Genomic DNA, 20742 nt, shown 5'->3' with positions numbered 1-20742 from the left:
GGGTGTGTCACTAGCGCCCTCCTCTGGAGCCACGCAACTGCTAACATTCTCCAGTCTCAGCGTGAGCGAGCGCGAAGAAAACGGCCCGCTAGGCGGCGCTAATGCGCGTCCCCGAGCTCTTAGCCGCCCGCAGGTCGCAGCGGCAGAGAAGAAGAAGTGCTGCAGTGGAAGGGCACAGCGATGGCGGCGTCCATCAGACTCGGACGGAGGGCCGTTTTCATTGCTCTCAGAGCCATAAAACCCAATAATCTGACAGTTCAGAATAGACTAATAATTCAGAATGAACGCCAGCGGACAGCAGGCTGGACCGGAAGCGGCTTCAGACACTTGTTTCAATCGCCGTCAGTACGTGGTGAGTGTTTTTCTGGCAGATCAGCGGAAGGACAAGACTCACTTTTATTAATTATAGCTCAGTTTACATCATAACAGCACACACACACACACACACACACACACACACACACACACACACACACACACACACACACACACACACACACACTCTTACACTTGTATCTGGTCTCATCCAGTCATCACTGATCTTGTTGTCACGCAGGTTAGTATCAGATGATTGTGACACTGATCAATATTTGCTTTATTGTGTAATTGCTCTCTGCTGTCATACTTGTATTTCCTCAGGATTTCATTCGTTTAAGTGCTATTTTTCATGATAAAATCGATCAAATACAACCTTGAAACGTCTAATCTGGAACAGTTTAAATGGCACAAATGAAGCACAGCTGTCTTGGGACACGTTGATCCCTTAATATCACATTTGATCATGTGTTTTTATGCTTTTCAGACTTCAGTTTTCTGTCATAACTTGATCACTTTTGTTGTAAATTGAGCTGATTTGCATGTCACCAATGTCATAATGTCATATAAATGACTAACATCCATGAAAATCATTATTTATGTGCACTTTGTGTCATAAACACATTCCAGTAGAAAAACAAGAACCGAAAAGACCTGATATACTTAAATTATATTTATTTCATACCAAGTATAGTTTGAATCTTAAGTGTCTTTTTTTTTAAATTGAGATTTCTGCATCATCTGAAGCTGAATAAATGATCTCTCCAGTGATGTTTGGTTTGTTCGGAGGACAATATTTGTCTGAGACACAACTATTTGATAATCTGGAATCTGAGGGAGACAAAAACATCTAAATATTGAGGAATCATCTTTAAAGTTGTTCAGATGAAGTTCTTAGCAATGCATATTACTAATCAAAAATTAAGTTTTGATATATTTATGGTAGGAAAATTACAAAATATCTTCATGATTTTTGGCATACATTTTTTTTTTTATTTTCTATAATTTTGACCCATACAATGTATTATTGGCTATCGCTCCAAATACACCCCAGACTTCAGACTGCTTTTGTGCTCCAGGGACACACATCACTCCAGACTTACTGATATAAACAGTGTAATGTTTGGAGTACTACTTGAACACAATGCACATTTCTTAATATTAAGCCTAAAATGTGTTTTGATGTCACTATCGATGAGGATTGCATGATCTTTGAATAATATTGGTCTTTAAATGCTAGAGATTAAGTCGCTTCTGGATTTGATGTGTATTTGTGAAGCAGACTGTTGTGTGTCCAGCAGGGCTCGCTCCTCTGAAGGTGCAGATGCCAGCGCTCTCGCCCACCATGGAGGAGGGAAACCTTGTCAAATGGCTGAAGAAAGAAGGTTAGTCATTCTCTGAAACACACCGATGAGAAGGATGCCAGGGTTTCGGCAGAGTTTTTAAAATCAGATCGAACTCTTTTTAAGACCAGCACAAATATACATTAATAATTGGTCAATCTACATTGGATTGTGGGCTTAATCCTGAAATACACAAGGACTCTTATTTTGAAATGCTTTACTTCTATCAGCTGCACATTAAAATATTTGAGGAAGATAAAGGGCTCATCCAAATACTCACACTTGTGGTCTTTGCTTTTGACACTTGTGTCCTTACATGACATAATTACTGTGTTAAGTGTTCATGTGCACGAATGTGTGTAGACCTTTTCATTTGTAGTGTTGTAAAAATTCAGGTTTTAACAGAGATTTATTCAGATTTTCAATACTTTGCATTTTAAAAACCTTCTAAATGTCTGCTCAGTAGTCCCTATAACAGTTTAGTAATTGTACTGCTTCTAATTCAGTGATAAACATGTACAAATGTTGCACAAAATAAAAACATCACAAGTATTTGGACTTGCTAATGACTTTTAGCAAAAACGTTAAGCAAATTTGGGGGAAATATTAATTTACCAATTATTTTACGGTCAATTATTTTAAATGAGTCTCTTTACTAATTCTGTGTTATGCTGGGATGACATGGATTGTCAGGCTAATTTGGGAATAAAATCAGAATTTTAAAACAAAACAATTCTGCATGAGTACGTGTGTGTGTGTGTGTGTGTGTGTATCAACATGAACAGAGGATAAGCTCTGTGCTCGGACTCAAGGAGAGGACGCTGGTGCTGGTGCAGATGAATGTAAACATCAGTTCTCCAGTCGTGCCAAAATAACGCCAAGTTTTTATCCACTAATCTTTTACTATCCTTGCCACCGACCAGTGACCTTTAAAAAAAAAAAAAAAAAAAAAAAAACCTGTTTGCCCTCCGTATCACCCAACTGTGGACCTTACTGGATAGCTATCAAGTAGCTTTCGAGTGGCCTACCTGTCTCCGCTAGCAAACCACCTGCCCGGAGACTCCCTGGAATCGTTCATCGCTGCTGATACGCGGCTAAAAGCAACTGTCTTCCACGCCGTCGCCGGCTCCTCCACCTTGTGTCAGCAACACAAAATATCGCTCCAGGCACACGTGATCAGAGCGGTGTCTCTTACTGGATGAGTAGTTTGGACATCTCCATGTCAGCACCTCTCAGTGAGCTGAAAGGAAAACGTGGAGTGGATTCATTACAGAGACCTGGCATCAACTGAATACCTTTTCTTCTTTAAATGAGAGCTGTCCGCAAGGATACAGCTACCTCCAGACAGCTCGCCTGTCAGTCATCCATCGCAGCGATCTGGAGCTATCTGCAACCATTACCTGAATTATCTTCATTTGAATGCATTGCGTTTAAATGTAAGTCCCCTTCCCATGTGCAGTTCCTCCTCATCTACTGACCACCGAAACCATCCCTTCATTTATCACTGAGATGTCGAATCTCCTCACAACTTTCTCCACATCCTCCGCCGATGTTATACTTTAAGGGGATGTGAACATCCATGTTGACACCCCCTCCTGCTGTTTTGCAGCTGAATTTCTTCAACTACTGGACTGCTTTAACTTAAAACAACTTGTAGGTGTCCCCACACACACCAAGGGCATACCCTAGATCTGGTCATTACCAACTCTGCCCCTCTCACCAGCCTGCAGGTGTATGACCTAGGTGTGTCTGATCACACCCTCTCCAAACCGAAGCGGAATATCTGTTTCAGAAACCTAAAAATCAAAAACCCAGAAATCTTGGCAGCAGACTTTCAGCATCTTTCCACACATTTTTCATCAGCCGACGAAGCAGTGGACTACTACAACAGCCATCTGAGCAGCCTCCTGGACCTTCATGCCCCTGTTAAAACAAGAACAGTCTCCTTCAGCCGCTCAGCACCCTGGTTCACAGATGGGCTTCGTAAGATGAAGGCAGCAGGTGGGTCCTTGAGCGGCGTTTCAGAGCCTCACTGTCCACAAATAAATCAACAACAAAAATATGCACTGTCGCTCAAAGAGGCAAGATCTCAGCTTTACTCTGATGCCTTCAGAAACAGCCCAGGAAATTCCAAGCAGCTCTTTTCCACTATAAACCACCACCTCCAACCACAGTCTCCCCCACTTACTGCCACTACAGAACAGCAGTGCAATAAATTCAAGGATTTTTTTCTCGTCAAAAATTGCACATATTCACTCTGTCCTCTCCGGTCCTCCCACCCAAACTGTTCCCCCAACATATACCGTCTCCAAACCCTTAAATAATCAGGAAGATGAAATCCTCCACCTGTCTCCTGGACCCTCTCCCAACCTCAATGGGAAAAACTCCTATCACTGTCCTAAGTCCCCTGATCACTACTCTTATAAATCATTCCCTCAAAACTGCTCACGTTCCCCCTGTCTTAAAAAAAACGCTATTATTACACCACTGCTCAAAAAACGATTCTTGATCCGGAAGTCCTATACATATATAGGCCCATCTCCAATCTCCCCTTCATATCAAAAGTGCTTGAGAAAGCAGTTTCCACCCATCTTCAGGACCACCTCAAACATAATAACCTCTTTTGAAAAATTCCAGTCAGGTTCGGTTCTGCTCACAGCACAGAGACTCCCCTCGTTAGAGTCACAACAACCTCCTTCTGTCATCTGATGCTGGCTCTCCCTCCCTCCTCGTCCTCCTGGACCTTTCTGCTGCATTTGATACTGTCGACCATGGCATTTCTTTTAAACCAGCTCCACCTCACTACTGGACTAAATGACATTGCCCTCAGTTGGTTCAGATCGTACCTCACAAACCAGACAGAATACATCTCCCTGGGCCACTCCAAATCAAATCCACACACAGTTACTTGCGGTGTTCCCCAGGGGTCAGTCCTTGGCCCCATCCTCTTCATTCTGTACCTCACTCCCCTTGGCCAAATCATCAGCCGCCACAAAATTTAATTTCACAGCTATGCCGATGACCTACAGCTCTATGTACATGCCACAGCTGAAACCACACCCTCACAGTCATCCCCATCTAAACTCAGCTCCTGTCTGGAGGAGATAAAGGTATGGATGGAGCACAACTTCCTTCAACTCAATTGCTCCAAAACCGAAGCCATCCTGGTGGGCACTTCTCACCAGATCAAATCATCATCCATAACCAGCATCACCTTTTCTCACACCAACTTTCCCCTCTCATCAACAGTCACTAATAGGGTATTTTGTACTGCTGCCCCACATCTGTGGAATGCCCTCCCTGACTCCTTGAGGGCACCTTAATCCACTCACTGTTTTAAAAAAGGCCTTAAGACATTTCTTTTTAGCAAAGTTTTTTTTTTTTTTTACCTGTAGCACTTTGAGATCTCAGATGAAAAGTGCGTTATAATGGAGCTGCATGTTTAAGAAACAGCTATACTCTGCTCGTTTACACACACTTGAACCTAAAATAACTATGGGGGTGATTTCGGACACACGCCAGGTTAGGGGTTATGTGCAACAGACTTCCTATTTTGTTAACCGAGTCTCTTCACTTTCGGTTCAAGTCCTTTACATATTCTTTGTTAAATATCAAGCAGCTTCACTCAAGATGCCTTCAAAGCTTATTATAACCCATCACATATGTGGACTGATGTCTAAAAGTGTTTTATTTATTCTTTTCACTAACATATGTATATATATATATATATATATATATATATATATATATATATATATATATATATATATATATATATATATATATATATATATACTAAAATTAAATAAACCATCACCAATAAAACTGATTATCTTAAAAGTTCATAGATCTGTCTTTTATTAATAATGGCTGTGAGCAGCAGCGATCTGTTTTCTGGGTTTGGTCAGGTGACGTTCAGCATGTACACTACTGATCTAGACACATCCGCTGGGGTTACCAGGGGCATACAGAGGGGTTTCAGCAAGGAAACAAAACCGCACTAGTTAACGGTTACAGAAGGAAAAACGTTACAAAATGAACATTTCATATCATATGTACTTAAAGGGACCACAATAAAATAACACTGTGTATAAAAAACTGTAATCTTTCAACAAAAGGCTGGTCAGTGGTGTAACTGTTGGATAAATGTGTACAGTGGGTCTGCATGAGCTGAAAAATACATAATATGAGCAAAATGGTTATGGTTGGCCCCTTCCTATATCTGTGCATTATTCATGAGTATCATCAAGCCACTAGACCCCTTCGGTCTTCCAGACAGGATCTGTTGTTTACCCCTGAGTGCAGTGCAGGAGAGATCATGCCATTAGACAAACCTCTTGTCTTGCTCTAATGCTGGTTTGACTGACACCCCCGCGTGTGTGTGTGTGTGTGTGTGTGTGTGTGAGCAGGTGATGAAGTGGCTGTTGGTGACGCTCTCTGTGAGATTGAGACTGATAAAGCTGTGGTGGTCATGGAGTCCAGTGATGATGGGATCCTTGCTAAAATACTCGTAAGTGTGTTTATTACACAGATATTGAACCAATGCCCAAACTCTGACATTTAATATCAATCTATGACAGAAGAGACTGTGAGATCTGAGACGGATAAACAAACCCTGTATGTATGGAAATAAAACAAAGATTATGTATTTTTAATTCAAATAAATCTCTATTCAATGCTGTGCTTAAAGGGATAGTTCACCCAAAAATGAAAATTCTGTCATTATTTACTTACCCTCATGTTCCAAACCTGTATGATTTGTTTTCTTATGTTGAACATAATAAGATATTTTAAAGATTACTGGTAATCAAACAGTTGATGGTGGTCACTGACTTTTCTTCTGTGGAAGTCAATAGCAAACACCAACTACTAGTGGGCACAGATATTATCATACACCTCTGTTTTAAAATGACAGTTTGCATATTAATGTGGAAACTATGTGCAGCTGACCCAATAAAAAGAAAGCTATGGGTGTGTCTGTGTCAGGTGCAGGAGGGCAGTCGAGGTGTGCGTCTGGGGACACTCATAGCACTGATGGTCGATGAAGGTGAAGACTGGAAGCAGGTGGAGATCCCAGCGCTGGAGCCCGTGACGCCCACCACAGCTCCGCCCACCACAGCCCCGCCCCCTGCCACTGACCACGCCCCTCCTCGGACCACTACACCATCAGCACCCAAACAGTCAGTGTCTGCAAACAGATGTTGTTTGTTAATATATACAGAATACCCCCTCTGGACATAAAGATATATTATATTTTAATAGCTACAATGACAGTTAAAGACAAAATTGCAATTTATTAACCATCATAAATACCTGTAAAATTTGTAAATAAGGTAATTTTGTTTAAATGAAGGTTTGCAAAAATGCGTACAGCCTTGATTCAATTCAACCAAAGTGAACATTCTAGAGCACGGTTCACGTGACACGTGAAATACTTTCCACCTCGTCATGGTGAACATTTTTTGGATGCAGAATGATAGTCTTTGTCCCATGAGGAGAGTGTGGACCCCTCGAAGTCTTCATTCTGTTAATCTGGGCTTTAAGAAGACTGAAGCATGTCAGTCTGTCTGCTTCCTGTGTGGAGGACAGCCGTGTGTTTCAGCTGCTGCAGTCTGAGAAGAGAGGGGAAGAGAATCACGCTTCTCAGCTTTGGCTCTGAGACACTCACTGAAAGCTGAAGTGAAGGCTTGATTATGGTTTCATTTGGTAACTCTCTGGAGGCTGTACCTACACGTGTGTTAAACAGACTCTTCTGACGCCGCTTTATGATTGAGTCATGAAGCTCAGAGGAACACAAACATCATGTATAGTAGCACTTTCATTGTGGCTTGGTTCAGAAAGAAACGAGGCTCTCCAGCGCTCACTGAAGGAATGTGAGGTGACGATAACAGTCATCCTGGTCTCACGTGACAGTGCAGGCATTCACTGGCTCTGTATTGTGTGTGTGGCATTGACATCAGTGTGTTCATGTGTGATTTTGGACAGATTACGCTTGAGTCCAGCAGCAAGACACATTTTGGACACTCATGGTTTGGATCCTCATCTGGCAAGAGCTACAGGTCCACGTGGGCTCATCACTAAAGAGTGAGTCACACACACACACACACACACACACACACAGCTGTGCAGGTTTCATATCACATCTGTCAGTGTTTCCCTACTTTCTCATACAAAGACAGGCACAGATCGAAATTTAAGGACTGTGAACTTTTCTGCTCTCTCTCTCTCTCTCTCTCTCTCTCTCTCTCTCTCTCATATATGGGCACATATATATATATATATATATATATATATATATATATATATATATATATATATATATATATATATATACACACACACACATTTATTTATTTAATTATTTATGTATGTATGTGTGTGTGTGCACAATCTTGTAGATGTTCATAAACGGTGTTCTAGTAAATCTATTTTTAGTTTAACAATGGAGGGTGTTAGACACACACACACTGAGCAGGATCAATACTAACACATACACACACACACACTGAGCAGGATCAATACTAACACACACACACATACACACACACACACACTGAGCAGGATCAATACTAACACACACACACATACACACACACACACACACACTGAGCAGGATCAATACTAACACACACACACTGAGCAGGATCAATACTAACACATACACACACACACACACACACACACTGAGCAGGATCAATACTAACACACACACACACACACACTGAGCAGGCTCAATACTAACACACGTTACCATGGCAATGCAGCCTCCTCCTCCCGGGTGTCCATAGAAACAGAGAAACTGACCCCTGTTAATAATAACTGGAATCTGAAGATCTGAGGAAGACCGTTCAGCTGTGAGAAGAATGTGCACTCCTGTTAGATTATCCAGAGATTCGGTTATATAATAGTAGTGACATCATCATCATATTATATAAAAAATGTATCCATGAAAATTTGATTGGTCTGTTATCATCAGCCTAAGTTTCTAGTGCCAAATATGTTTTAAATAGATCTTTATGACCACTTTTACCAAATCTCTGACACTTAAACACCTAAAGGCTGAACAGATCAGAAAGACTGACAGTGCTGATGGCTCTACAATCAAACACATAGGCTTACAGAGTTTGAATCGGTTCAGGCTGACACTAATGTAAAAGATCTTTATGAAGATCTGTCCTTCGGTCTCTGTTCAAAGCTGCGGCACATTCTTACATTCAGTCCAAATCCAGTGTGCTTCTCTAATTAGCAGGATGAGATGGAAACAATCAGATTTAAAAAGATTGTCAGAAAAATATTGGACAATTTCATGTTTTTTTTTTAATGTGAAATATTTGAGTCACAAGGCTTTTACAGTCATTTATTGATCACAGCTAAAAATGTTTTCATTGAATTCAAAGTCTTGATGATAAGTGATTTCTACTGATTTCATTGAACTGTAGCTCAGAGAGAATCTCTTTCCTGCCATGAGCGGTGTCTTCGTAGCGTAGTGTACCGCTGTGCATGTGAAGAGTAAAACTGAGCTGTGGTTGGACCAGAGCAGAGGCGCTGATGATAGGATAGAGCACTAATAAAAGACTTTTCACTTACAGGAACACTGTTACACTGATCAGAGGACTGTGTGTGTGTGTGTGTGTGTGTGTTCCTGCTTATTATTATTGCATTGATGCCTCTTTATCATCAGTTAATATAATTCTGTGATTTTACACTGTCCTGCTGTTTTTGTTTTTTATTTTGTGTGTGAAAAGATACCTGCGATTCAAATAGCAATTTTTAAACAAACCCTTTGTTTGCACATATTATATAGTGTACACTTATATTTGATTTATTGACTTCAGTTTGCACACTATATGGAGGAGAACATTTGTTAAGATGCCGGTGTGGCTTCTTTCTGTAATGAGATATAATAAATAGGGCTGGTTATTTAATGCGTTAATTAGATTAATTAATTATGGAGAAAAATAATGCGTTATAAAGTTATTAATGCATTTGACGCACTTGACCCGGCCCAGACTTGTGTGGATCATCTACCATTTCATACAGTCGATTGATAGCTAATATGAGGAACCTAGAGAATATGCCTGAAATTCAAGACATGGGCCTATCTGCTCCACCACCATCACACTCAACACCGGCGTACCACAGGGCTGTGTGCTGAGCCCATTCCTCTACTCCCTTTACACCCACGACTGCAAGCCTGTGCATGCATCCAACTCCATCATTAAGTTTGCAGATGACACCACAGTGATTGGACAATGATGAGACTGCCTACAGGGAAGAGCTACAGCACCTGGCCACATGGTGTGCTGACAATAACCTGCTTCTTAACACCAGCAAGACAAAGGAGCCCACAACGGCATTTCATTTCTTAATCCACGTTTTTGAACGAATTTGGTGAACCATTTGGCGCGTTGAACCATTGGCCATAGTCATATTGGCTTTGAAGTGGCGCTGTATGACATCAAAGTAGCGCAAGAGTGATTCAGAAGCACAAGGACTCGTCTGCTCTTTAAGCTCTTGCTGTTCTTTGATGTCACACACCGATCGGTCTGATGGTGATGATCCGCTCGAACAAGTCGAACAAGACTAATGATTTAATGAACCATTCGTAAAGAACCATTTACTTCACTCCTGAATGAATCATACATTTGAATGAATCAAACGAATGAATAAATGACTCGATGACTTAATCATTAAGACATTTACCACCACCTACTGGCAGTTTTAGTTTATTATTTAGAGTTTCATTTCATTAAAGAAATAATTGTATATTTTCATAATAATAATAATAAAATTAAGAAAATAAATTATTAAAGTTAACCCAACCAAAAATAAGTCTGTCATAATTTACTTGGTCCATAGAGTATATGTAATCAGAGTTATCAAACAAAATATTACTTGCTGAACCTACTTTTTTTAAACAGTTATTGATGTTTTGCTCAACAAATGACTTTAAATTATTTTTTCAGAGTAATTCTCTTCAAATTTGATTTGTGATTAATTAGATTAATCACATCATGTAATTAAATAGATTAGAAATTTTAATCACCTACCAGCCCCAATAATAAATCAAATTAGCCTTTTATTGTCTAGATTATCAGAGTAGTCACTGCATGCAGTCCTGGTGAATTTACTTTAGAAACTCCTGTATATCTCGTGTCAAAATGAAAGTGATCAGTAATCAGTAATTTTCTGTGCCTGATTGAATTCATTTGTGTTTCAGAGATGCTGTGAAGCTGTTGAATCAGAGTGATGAAAGGCGTCCAGCTCCTCCAGCAGCTGCGGTCGCTCCTCCTGCCCCCGTCACCGTCTCTCCACCCATCGCCCCGAGCACCGGACGCCCCTCCTTCCCACCCCTGTCTGTGCCCGGAAAACCGGGAATGCCGGTGAGCGGATCCTTTGTTTCATTTTATATTGTCGTGCTGGAATGAAAAAAACAAACATTTTAAAGCACACAGTTCCCAGGAATGAACGATGTAGCATTAAGCTTTGATGTAAAATAAAATTTTCAATCAGTATCATGCAGAGGATGTGGCCTTGGAGAGTTTATTCTAAACAAATGTGTTTAAAATATAAGAAGGAGTGGCTGCAGTGATGACTCTTGGGATGCGTTATGTTTCAGGGCACGTTCACTGACATCCCGGCCTCTAATGTGAGGAGAGTCATTGCACAGAGACTGACACAGTCCAAGAGCACCATTCCTCACGCGTACGCTTCGGTCGACTGTGACCTCGGGCCCGTCATGAAGCTGCGGAAACAGCTGGCCACGGGTGGGACACCTTCCTTTACATCACGCTACAACATGATAATCCACCCAGAACAGCAAGACAGAGGATTAGTATTAGACTGCCTGTGCTTTGAGGACGTTTATATGCTGCTCTGCAATAATATATCTGATCAGTGGATAATTGGTCAAACTGCGTGATGAAACATGATTGTCTGATGCACAGAGACCGTCTGATGATTTAGCTCAGATTCATGTGTTTTGAAGGAGATGAATGGAAAGCTGCTTAGCCTCGTGCTAACATCAGTTTTGTGTGTTTGTGTGTTCAGAGGACATCAAGGTGTCAGTCAATGATTTCATCATCAAAGCGGCTGCCGTCTCACTCAGAGTAAGTCATGAATCACAGGACTGTAACAAATCATTCATTCACTGTGGTTTTCATTTCCGTTCTTTATGGGAAATTAAACTGTGATGTCATTCATTGGCCACTGTTAGTGTTAAAAGGGACACAGTTTTACCCAAATGAAGGCTCTTTTATATATTTGTGCTGCCCTTCTAAAGCAACACCTGATCAGTTCCCTGTGTTGGTTGTCTTCTTGAGTTTGGTCAAATGCTTGTGTCCTGCAGGAGATGCCGGAGGTGAATGTGACGTGGTCCGGTGACGGGCCCCAGGCTCTTGACTGCATCCACATCTCCATCGCCGTGGCAACACCACGGGGCCTCATAACCCCCATCCTCAAAGACGCTGCTAACAAAGGGCTGCAGGAGATCGCTGCTACCGCAAAGGTCATTTAACATCACATAACAATCATAGAGTTAAGCTCAGAGTGCATATGGAGGTTTTCCTTCAGGGAGTATAACGCTGATTTCGATCTGGGGCGTTGTTGCATCATTGGCTTATTGAAGAAAGAGCTGTGTTCTCTTTCAGGCTCTGGCGCAGAAAGCTCGGGACGGGAAACTGTTACCAGAGGAGTATCAGGGAGGATCTTTCTGGTGAATACCATTTTATTATTTGAAGTAAAACCTGGATAACTTTCTTCCGATGATTTCTAAAAGAATTGTATTGGTCAGTGTTTTCATTTCAGAAACAAACACTGTTGGGAACGTTACTTTAAAAAAGTAATTAGTTATAGTTACTCACTACTTGTTCCAAAAAGTAACTGAGTTAGTAACTGAATTACTCTATAATAAAAGTAACTCGTTATCAGGGAAAGTAACTATTTGCGTTACTGTAAGAAAAAAAAAAAGTTGCTATGTCAAATTTTTTTTTTTTTGGAGCAGTTTTCACAAGTCAGTTAAAATGAGTAGAAGAGACAGGCGTTCGTACATAACTTTCAATATTTATTGCATGTCAACAGACAGCAAGAGTTTTATCCTGCACTTCAAGTGTTATCTTTGTAAGAAAAGTGTCTTTGACCACAATGAATTTGAATTAGTGCTTATATCTCCACCTTGAAAATGCCAACTGTTTCACAATCAGATTTATCAACAGAGTTCACCTAAAGACCCCATAAAATCAAAATTCAAATGTTTTAGGGTTCAACTTCAGTCAGTGATTATGCTTTCCATTGGGGTGAATGAATCCAGAATATTCTATTTAAAGTGCTAGAGTGGAGTGCTTTAACATCATATCACATCTAATCAATTAGCAGACACTTTTAGCCCAAGTGATTCACAAATGAGGACGATAGAAGCAAACATAAGTTAATCGTAATGCTGTTATAGTCTCTGTGCCGTCACTAGCATGTGCCTTCGGTGGGTGATGATGTTTGTTCTGTGTCTGCACATCATCTCTACTGTATTATACAAGAAAAAGGAGGAAGTAGAAAACAGAAGCTTGGTTTCAATAAAAGCTGTTTTTGAGAAATTTGCTGTATGTTTGGACCTGTATTTGACAATGACCTCTTGCTCTTGAACTGATTTCTCAATTCATGACTCCTTTAATATTCAGAGACTGTACAGGGGGGAAATAAATAGCAATAGAAATAATTTATAATGTTTGAGTCCACATCAGCTGGTAGTCAAGGCAAACAATTACTCAACTCATTATTTAATTCTCTATATATTATTTTTGATTCCTTTTTAATAAGTCGATATTTAAATATTTTTTTGCACAGAAAACTTATATACATGTGGAAAAATAATGATTTTCAGCCCTCATTCTGACCCGTTGTCTGAAATGATGGGCTCTTGAGGAGCGGGTCCTCTAAGGCTTGTCAGTAAACAAACTCTGTTTTTATTGGCTAACATAATTGAAGATAGAAAACGGTCTCAATCTCCCCCTCAGTTTTCCTTGTGAGTACGATCCCCATTATTCAAACGAGCTGTTTTAGGAGCTTGATTAAATAAGTGCTTTGTTTCGAATGAGAAGGCAGTTTTAACTTGCACAGTTTTAACTTCTCGTGTCACAACAGCTTTAATAGATCGTGCTTGGTGTAATTCAGATCGTCTGATCCTGCAGTGTTAGCTCCAACACCTGTCTGGAAGTTTGTGGTGAGTCTGCAGACCTTGGTTACTTTGGAGCTAAACTCTGCAGGAACAGGTCTGGACACCCCTGTATTAGACCTGTTTATCAGTCACTCAAATGGTTTGTTTGTTTGTTTCAGTGTCTCTAACCTGGGGATGTTTGGTATCAGTGAGTTCAGTGCTGTCATCAATCCACCTCAAGCCTGCATCTTAGCCGTGGGCGGCACCAGGACTGAGCTGAGGCTGGCCCCCCAGGACCCAGATGGCCCCGTTCTCCACACTCAGCAGCTAATGACGGTGACTTTGTCTAGTGACGGGCGTCTAGTGGACGACGAGCTTGCCTCACGCTTTCTGGAAAGATTTCGCACAAACCTAGAGCAGCCTCAGCGTGCGAGTCTGCCGTAGAGAGAGAGGAAGTGTTGGGACTGAATGTGCTCTGGTGTTATGGGGCTTCTCTTATACATGCTATTTATTTGTTAAGAAACACTTTGAAGCTCTAGGTCAATTAATAAAATCGTTTGAAGCACTTCTACCATAAATGGAATGGAACGTTCTGGTTATTTTGGAGTGAGAAGCATTCAGTGTACTGCGTGAAAGTAAGTCATGTGGCAATGTTAAGGCACCTTTATAGTGGACGATGTGTGTCAACTTAAGTATAAAATCATTGAACAAAGCTATTAAATCATGTTGGGACACTATGTTTGGACTGCCAAATAATCCAATAAACCCATGTCTTCTGCTGCACTGAATCCGAGTCATTTTCTGCTGTTTTCTGTTCTTCATCATGCTTGTTTGCATACTGATCACCTGTCTGAAACTCCTCAGAAAGCTTTCGCTGGGCAAGCTTGCTCAGAGTAAACAGGTAAACTCTGCTCGCCATTATTGTTCTTAACTGTATACACTTCTGACACTAATATCAGTATGTAAAGGATGCAGTAATTTGGCAGAGACGTCTCAAATGGACCTGATATCCCACCATGTTCTTCATCTCCATGAGCTGGTCTCCTTTAATGTTCAGCTAAATCTAACATCTTTACTGATCGTTTTTGGCCCAAATTTTGCAAACTAAAACTGGCACAAGCTTTAAGGTGAAAGTATATTCAGGAGTATTTCCTTTGCTTCTTGAGTATCTGAAAATTAGGTTTGGTAAGAATGGTTATACTTCTGTGTAGCACTGCACCGCAGCCGTGTGACTGTGTGCAACTCCTACTCTCACGGTACTGTTGCACAAATTAATCAAAAGAACATGATTGCTTCAGGTGGTTGCTAGGGTTCTTATCTCATTATCATCAATGTATATCTATTTGTTAATAGATATGTATCTGTTCTGCCAAGACCAATCGCATGAACGGTGCCATGTGTATTTTCATGCTAAACCACTGCAAGAGCTGTCATGCCATGAATACAAAGTTCTGTCCTGACACACTGATTGCGCAGGCAAATAGATTCAAAGTCAGTCTGTGATAAACCCATCTGTTTTTCATGATGCCTGACATTGTCTTGGTCTAATAACCATGGACTTCCTGGGAAAAGATGTCATTTTGACAGCAGCATATGTCTCTGTACAATCCAAACACATGCCTCCGCTTCAACGGTATCTTCACACATACAGGTGCATCTCAATAAACTAGAATTTCGTGGAAAAGTTAATTTCAGTAACTCAACTCAAATTGTGAAACTGGTGCATTAAATAAATTCAGTGCACACAGACTGAAGTAGTTTAAGTCTTTGGTTCTTTTAATTGTGATGATTTTGACCAACATTTAACAAAAACCTGTATGCGATGGCACTGATGAATCTCATACGGTGACATTCCTCTAAAATAGAAGTCTGGATGGTCCTTTCATTATTGGTAAGGACAACCTGATGTCTGTTTTTCCCAGCTGGACTGATGTTTACCTTTCTCCCTGTCTAACACAGATTCAAGTTGTATTTCCTAATGCAGCGATAGACCGTTAAATGATAACGATTTTCTGAAGTAATTGATGCGATAGAGACGGATTCCCTGTGAAGACCTCATCACCTCGATGACCCATCGGCACAAGACCACAGGAACCAGACGAATCCTCTGCACAATCTGGCCTCAAGTAAAGTCAAGTCTGCTTTATGGAAGGACCTGGGGATGGGGGATGTGGGATCCTGGGGTTCTGGCCTGGTCCTCCCTGATGGCAGCAGACTGAAGAAGCTGTGTGACGGCTGTGTTGGATCATCTGCAATGCAGAGGGCTTTGCAGGTGAAACGGGTTACATATATGCCCTGGAGGGAGGGTCCCCAATGATCTTCTCAGCTGCTCTCACTATGCGTTGCAGAGTCTTTCGGCAGGACACGTTGCAGGCGCCATACCACACAGTGATGCAGCTCGACAGGAGGCTCTCGATTGTGCCTCTAGAAGGTGCACATGATGGGGGGTGGGGCTCTGGCTCTCCTCAGTTTGCGGAGGAAGTAGAGACTTGAAATGTCTCTACTTTTCTCTGACAGCACAGTGGTGCTGTTTTGTTGCTCAAAGCGAGTGAAGAGGGTGTTCAGCTCGTTCAGCAGTGAGACGTTGTTGTCACAGGTCCGTGGCGAGCACCAAGATTACACAAGATGAGGGAAACATCTTGGCGCTCTCCGGTGTTATGGTTTAACTGGTTACCGTGTGATCTGGTGACCAACTTCCTGGTTCAGGTCTGATATTCTTGCGCTTGCGGCATTCAGAAAAGTTTAGATGTTTTTAACTCGATGCGGTGCGGACGCGCCTGGAAAAAATGAGCGCATCGCGACCGCGTCGCTTCCATTATTGCTTATCGCGCGCCTACATTGGAAATAACGAACTTGCGCGCGCAAAAGACGTGATATGTGAACGGCCCCTTAAAAGACAGCGCGCCGTGAGACAACAGTCACAAACCATCAGCTCCAGATCTCTGGAAACCAAGCTAAACCATAGCAGAACCCGGACTACATTTTATGGTTTGTAATACTAAAGAACATTTCATGACGTCTCAGACAACTGTAAATTTATGGCTACTGTGGTTTAATTATAAACGCTATCATAAACTCATATTTACCATAGTAAAATAATTTTATTTGCCTCTATTATTTTATACTGTAAAAACTTCAACCACATTGGTTGAAAATTAATAAAGGTTGACATATCATATTAGAAGTTGTACTTATATTTTTTTTGTAAAGTTATCCAAAGGATTCATTAGCTAATAAAAAAAAGAACATTAGGTTAATTATTTATTGTATTAAAAATAATTGTTAGATTAGTCGACTAATCGAACAAATAATCGTTAGATTAGTCGACAGAAAAAATAATCGTTAGTTGCAGCTCTACTCTGATGATCCTTCTGGCCACACTTGAATCTGTTTTTGAACTGGTTTGGCGACTTTAATGAGCGGTCTGTATGCAGGCATTAGCATGACAGTGATGTGGTCTGAGGCTCCGAGGTGGGGGAGGAATGTTGTTCCAGGATGTTATTACCTCATGTTGGAAAGTTAATGTGTTGGTGTATTTTTGGAAACGAACTCTTTAAGTCAGCAATGGTTGAAATCCCCAGCTATGACGAGAAAAGCATCGAGGTGTACTGTCTGCTGCTCACTGATTCGCTGGTACAGTTAATTTAGTGCGTCATTCCTGTTGCTGTTGATGTTGTTCGGTGGAATGTAAACTGAAAGGAGCAGTATGGCACTATATTCCCTCAGCAGACAGAACGGCTGGCACTTAATAATCATAAACTCCACCAGGGGTGAGCAGTGTTTGCAGATCACAACAGCATCGCGGCACCACGCGTCATTGATGTAAACACAAAGCCCGCCGCTGTGGGTTTTTCCTCCCGCTTCTGTCCGCTTGATGGCATGTCAGCTGAGCTGAATAGCGCCATCTAGAACGCTGTTGCTAAGCCATGTTTCCATGAACACAAAAACAACAGTCTCTTACAGTCCTCTGAGTTGAGCGTAGTAATCGAATGTAGTCCAGTTTATCGTCCAAAGAGCGTATGTTAGCCAGTACAATGGTGGGGATAGCTGACTTGTGTTTGTTAGCCGTTAGCCTAGCCCGGATACCTCCGCACTTACCCCTCTTCTGCTTCCTCTCACACCGCTTGTGGCGCCTCCACTGTGGGCGAGATGCAGTAGTGGGGGTCTGTGATGGTGTAGGCCTCCGGAGCAGACCGAGGTCCCGCAGCTCTTCGGCGTGTGCAGAGTTTTACTCTAAAAATGTGGTTCTGCCGACATCCAGCAGAAACTCACGGCTGTATGCGTGCTTAAAGACAAGTAGACACAGACGTACAAAATCACTGCGACTCCCAAGAAAATACACGCGCCACTATCTTGTTAAAGATGTTACTGAGACCTGCAGTCTGGAATTAAACTACGCTTAATTTTGTTTAACTGCTGTTGAATTCCCAACAATTCCCATGATATCCTTTTTTTCCTCCGCAAGCAAGAACAAGCAGGATATCATGACACTTTCTCATACCAGGCCTTGCAGTTTGTTATACACAACAAGACATTAGCAGAAGAAACTTTACAGTGGAATACACAATAAATGCAAATATCCTGGTAATTTGAATTAAATATGATAATATATGAGAATTTTCCTTCTACACAGTATGTTGTTAATTCATAAACAGCCTTTAGAATCAGCATTAGTCGCAATTTAAACCTGTTTCTGAGAAGAAACAGAGGCTGCAGGACTGTTTCCAGAGCTCTCATCTTCATTTGTAAGTCTAATTATAGCTTTCTGGCTAAGTTTGTTATGATCTTGATTGGGAGACTGTCATGGTGTAATAAAGATGTACTTAATATCATCTCTCTTTGCATGATCACATTTTACAGTCTTTAACACATCTGCCAATTCTAATGCAGTGAACTGAAGTCCACTGTCTGTGATTAAAGTCCCTGGGGCTCTGTGCTGAACAACTGCTGCTTTGAGTCTCTTCATCACAGCTGCTGTGAGTACTTCTAAAGTACCTCTGCAGAACATGAAAGGAAATCTTTTATGTGAAAAGTTATGTGAGCCTAGTAACACTGCACTAAACTTTGATGAACAACACTCCGATCCGCAAACAACAGATGAAGAAGAGGAGGATGATGACAGTCCAGCGCATACAGGGAAAAAGGTTTGTAGTTTTAGTTTCCATATTCTTATTTTTATGAATGTGACTGAATGTAATTATTCAAAAATGTTAGAGTGAAGAGGGTTTGTTTGTACTATTAGTATTATAATTCTCGAAGAATGTTCTTTTCAAATGAACTAAATTTAAGCTAGTTGCAGTGATCTTGAGTTAAGTTGAACTTATACCAAAAAAAGAAAAAAGAAAAAAGTGACGTGACATTCAGCCAAGTATGGTGACCCATACTCAGAATTCGTACTCTGCATCTAACCCGTCCGAAATGCACACACACAGAGCAGGGAACACACACACTGTGAGCACACACCCGGAGCAGTGTTCATCATTTATGCTGTGGCGCCCGGGGAGCAGTTGGGGGTTCAGTGCCTTGCTCAAGGGCACCTCAGTCGTGGTATTGAAGGTGGACAGAGAACTGTACATGCACTCCCCCCCACCCACAATTCCTGCCGGCCCGAGACTAGAACCCACAACTTTTCTATTACGTGTCTGAGTCGCTAACTGTTAGGCCACGAATACTAAACCTAAACCTACCCTAACAGCAACTTAACAGGTAACAGGTTTTAAGTGGTGACTGTCAGTTTGTGCAAGTATGACAGGATTTTTAGAAAAATTAATATAAGACGTAGTCAACCAGATGATGAACATTACTAATATTATTAATAATTAATAATTATTATATGATGCAGTCACACATGTAGCAATATTTGTTAGTTCTGTTTGTTGATTCAAGGTTAGCATCATCTGAGGTCCTCTGAGGGTCAGCATCATCTCTTCTCAGGAGTTCTGGATCCAGACTGGAGCTTGTGTAAATCCTAGTTACCACGGGATGAAGATCCAGCAGAAACAGAGAAACACATAGAGACATCATTAGCATAGCTGCTGATCCAACAGAGTAAAATTAATTAGTTTAACCCAAGCTGAAGAATAATAATGTGCATTTGATGAGATATAACTGCAGTACAAAATTAAGAGATACATTATTCAAATGCTTGGTGAAAGAGATGTGTTTTTAATCTAGATTTAAACAGAGAGAGTGTGTCTGAACCCCGAACATTATCAGGAAGGCTATTCCAGAGTTTGGGAGCCAAATGTGAGAAAGCTCTACCTCCTTTAGTGGACTTTGCTATCCTAGGAACGACCAAAAGTCCAGCGTTTTGTGACCTTAGGGAGCGTGATGGGTTGTAGCGTGGTAGAAGGCTAGTTAGGTACGCAAGAGCTAAACCATTTAGGGCCTTATAGGTAAGTAATGATAATTTGTAACTGATACGGAACTTAATAGGTAGCCAGTGCAGAGACTGTAAAATTGGGGTAATATGATCATATTTTCTTGACCTCGTAAGGACTCGAGCTGCTGCATTTTGGACGACCTGTAGCTTGTTTATTGACGAAGCAGGACAACCACCTAGAAGAGCATTACAATAGTCCAGTCTAAATGCTAGAGGTCATAAATGCATGAACTAGCTTTTCTGCATCAGAAACAGATAACATGTTTCGTAGCTTGGCAATGTTTCTAAGATGGAACAGTTTTTGTAACATTGGAAATATGATTTTCAAAAGACAAATTGCTGTCTAATATAACACCCAGATTTCTGACTGTAGAGGAAGTAGCAGTACATCCGTCTAGTTGCAAATTGTAATCTACAAGATTCTGTGTTGGGGTTTTTGGTCCAATAATTAATATCTCTGTCTTATCCGAATTTAATTGGAGAAAATTATTTGTCATCCAATCTTTTACATTTTTAACACACTCTGTTAGCTTAGATAATTGGGAAGTTTCATC

General features: G+C 41.0%; 1 protein-coding gene across 2 annotated transcripts; it reads left to right on the top strand.

The window, feature by feature from the left end:
* The first annotated feature begins 140 nt into the window (after window positions 1–140).
* On the top strand, window positions 141–14586 carry pdhx (pyruvate dehydrogenase complex component X). 2 transcript variants are annotated; one of them, XM_052544503.1, is made up of 11 exons: window positions 141–352; window positions 1614–1700; window positions 6068–6168; window positions 6645–6838; window positions 7644–7742; window positions 10879–11041; window positions 11278–11425; window positions 11709–11767; window positions 12007–12165; window positions 12308–12372; window positions 13986–14586. In XM_052544503.1, exons 1-11 carry the CDS (start codon window positions 181–183, stop codon window positions 14248–14250), a joined length of 1512 nt encoding a protein of 503 aa, XP_052400463.1. In that variant the 5' UTR covers window positions 141–180; the 3' UTR covers window positions 14251–14586. The 2 variants fall into 2 exon arrangements, with proteins under 2 accessions (XP_052400463.1, XP_052400464.1); XM_052544504.1 differs by having other exon boundaries at window positions 142–352; window positions 1617–1700.
* The last annotated feature ends 6156 nt before the right edge of the window (window positions 14587–20742 follow it).

This window comes from Carassius gibelio, chromosome A25, assembly GCF_023724105.1.
Source record: "Carassius gibelio isolate Cgi1373 ecotype wild population from Czech Republic chromosome A25, carGib1.2-hapl.c, whole genome shotgun sequence".
Classification (NCBI taxonomy): Eukaryota; Metazoa; Chordata; class Actinopteri; order Cypriniformes; family Cyprinidae; genus Carassius; species Carassius gibelio.
The sequence above is the reverse complement of the archived record's forward strand: the minus strand, read 5'-3'. Positions and strand labels throughout refer to the sequence as shown.

Coding starts and splice junctions, on each gene's coding strand:
- pdhx (XM_052544503.1), top strand. CDS start 181: ATGGCGGCGTCCATCAGACTCGGACGGAGGGCCGTTTTCATTGCTCTC. Junction 1,701..6,067: donor CAAATGGCTGAAGAAAGAAG/GTTAGTCATTCT, acceptor GTGTGTGAGCAG/GTGATGAAGTGGCTGTTGGT. Junction 11,042..11,277: donor CCGGAAAACCGGGAATGCCG/GTGAGCGGATCC, acceptor GTTATGTTTCAG/GGCACGTTCACTGACATCCC.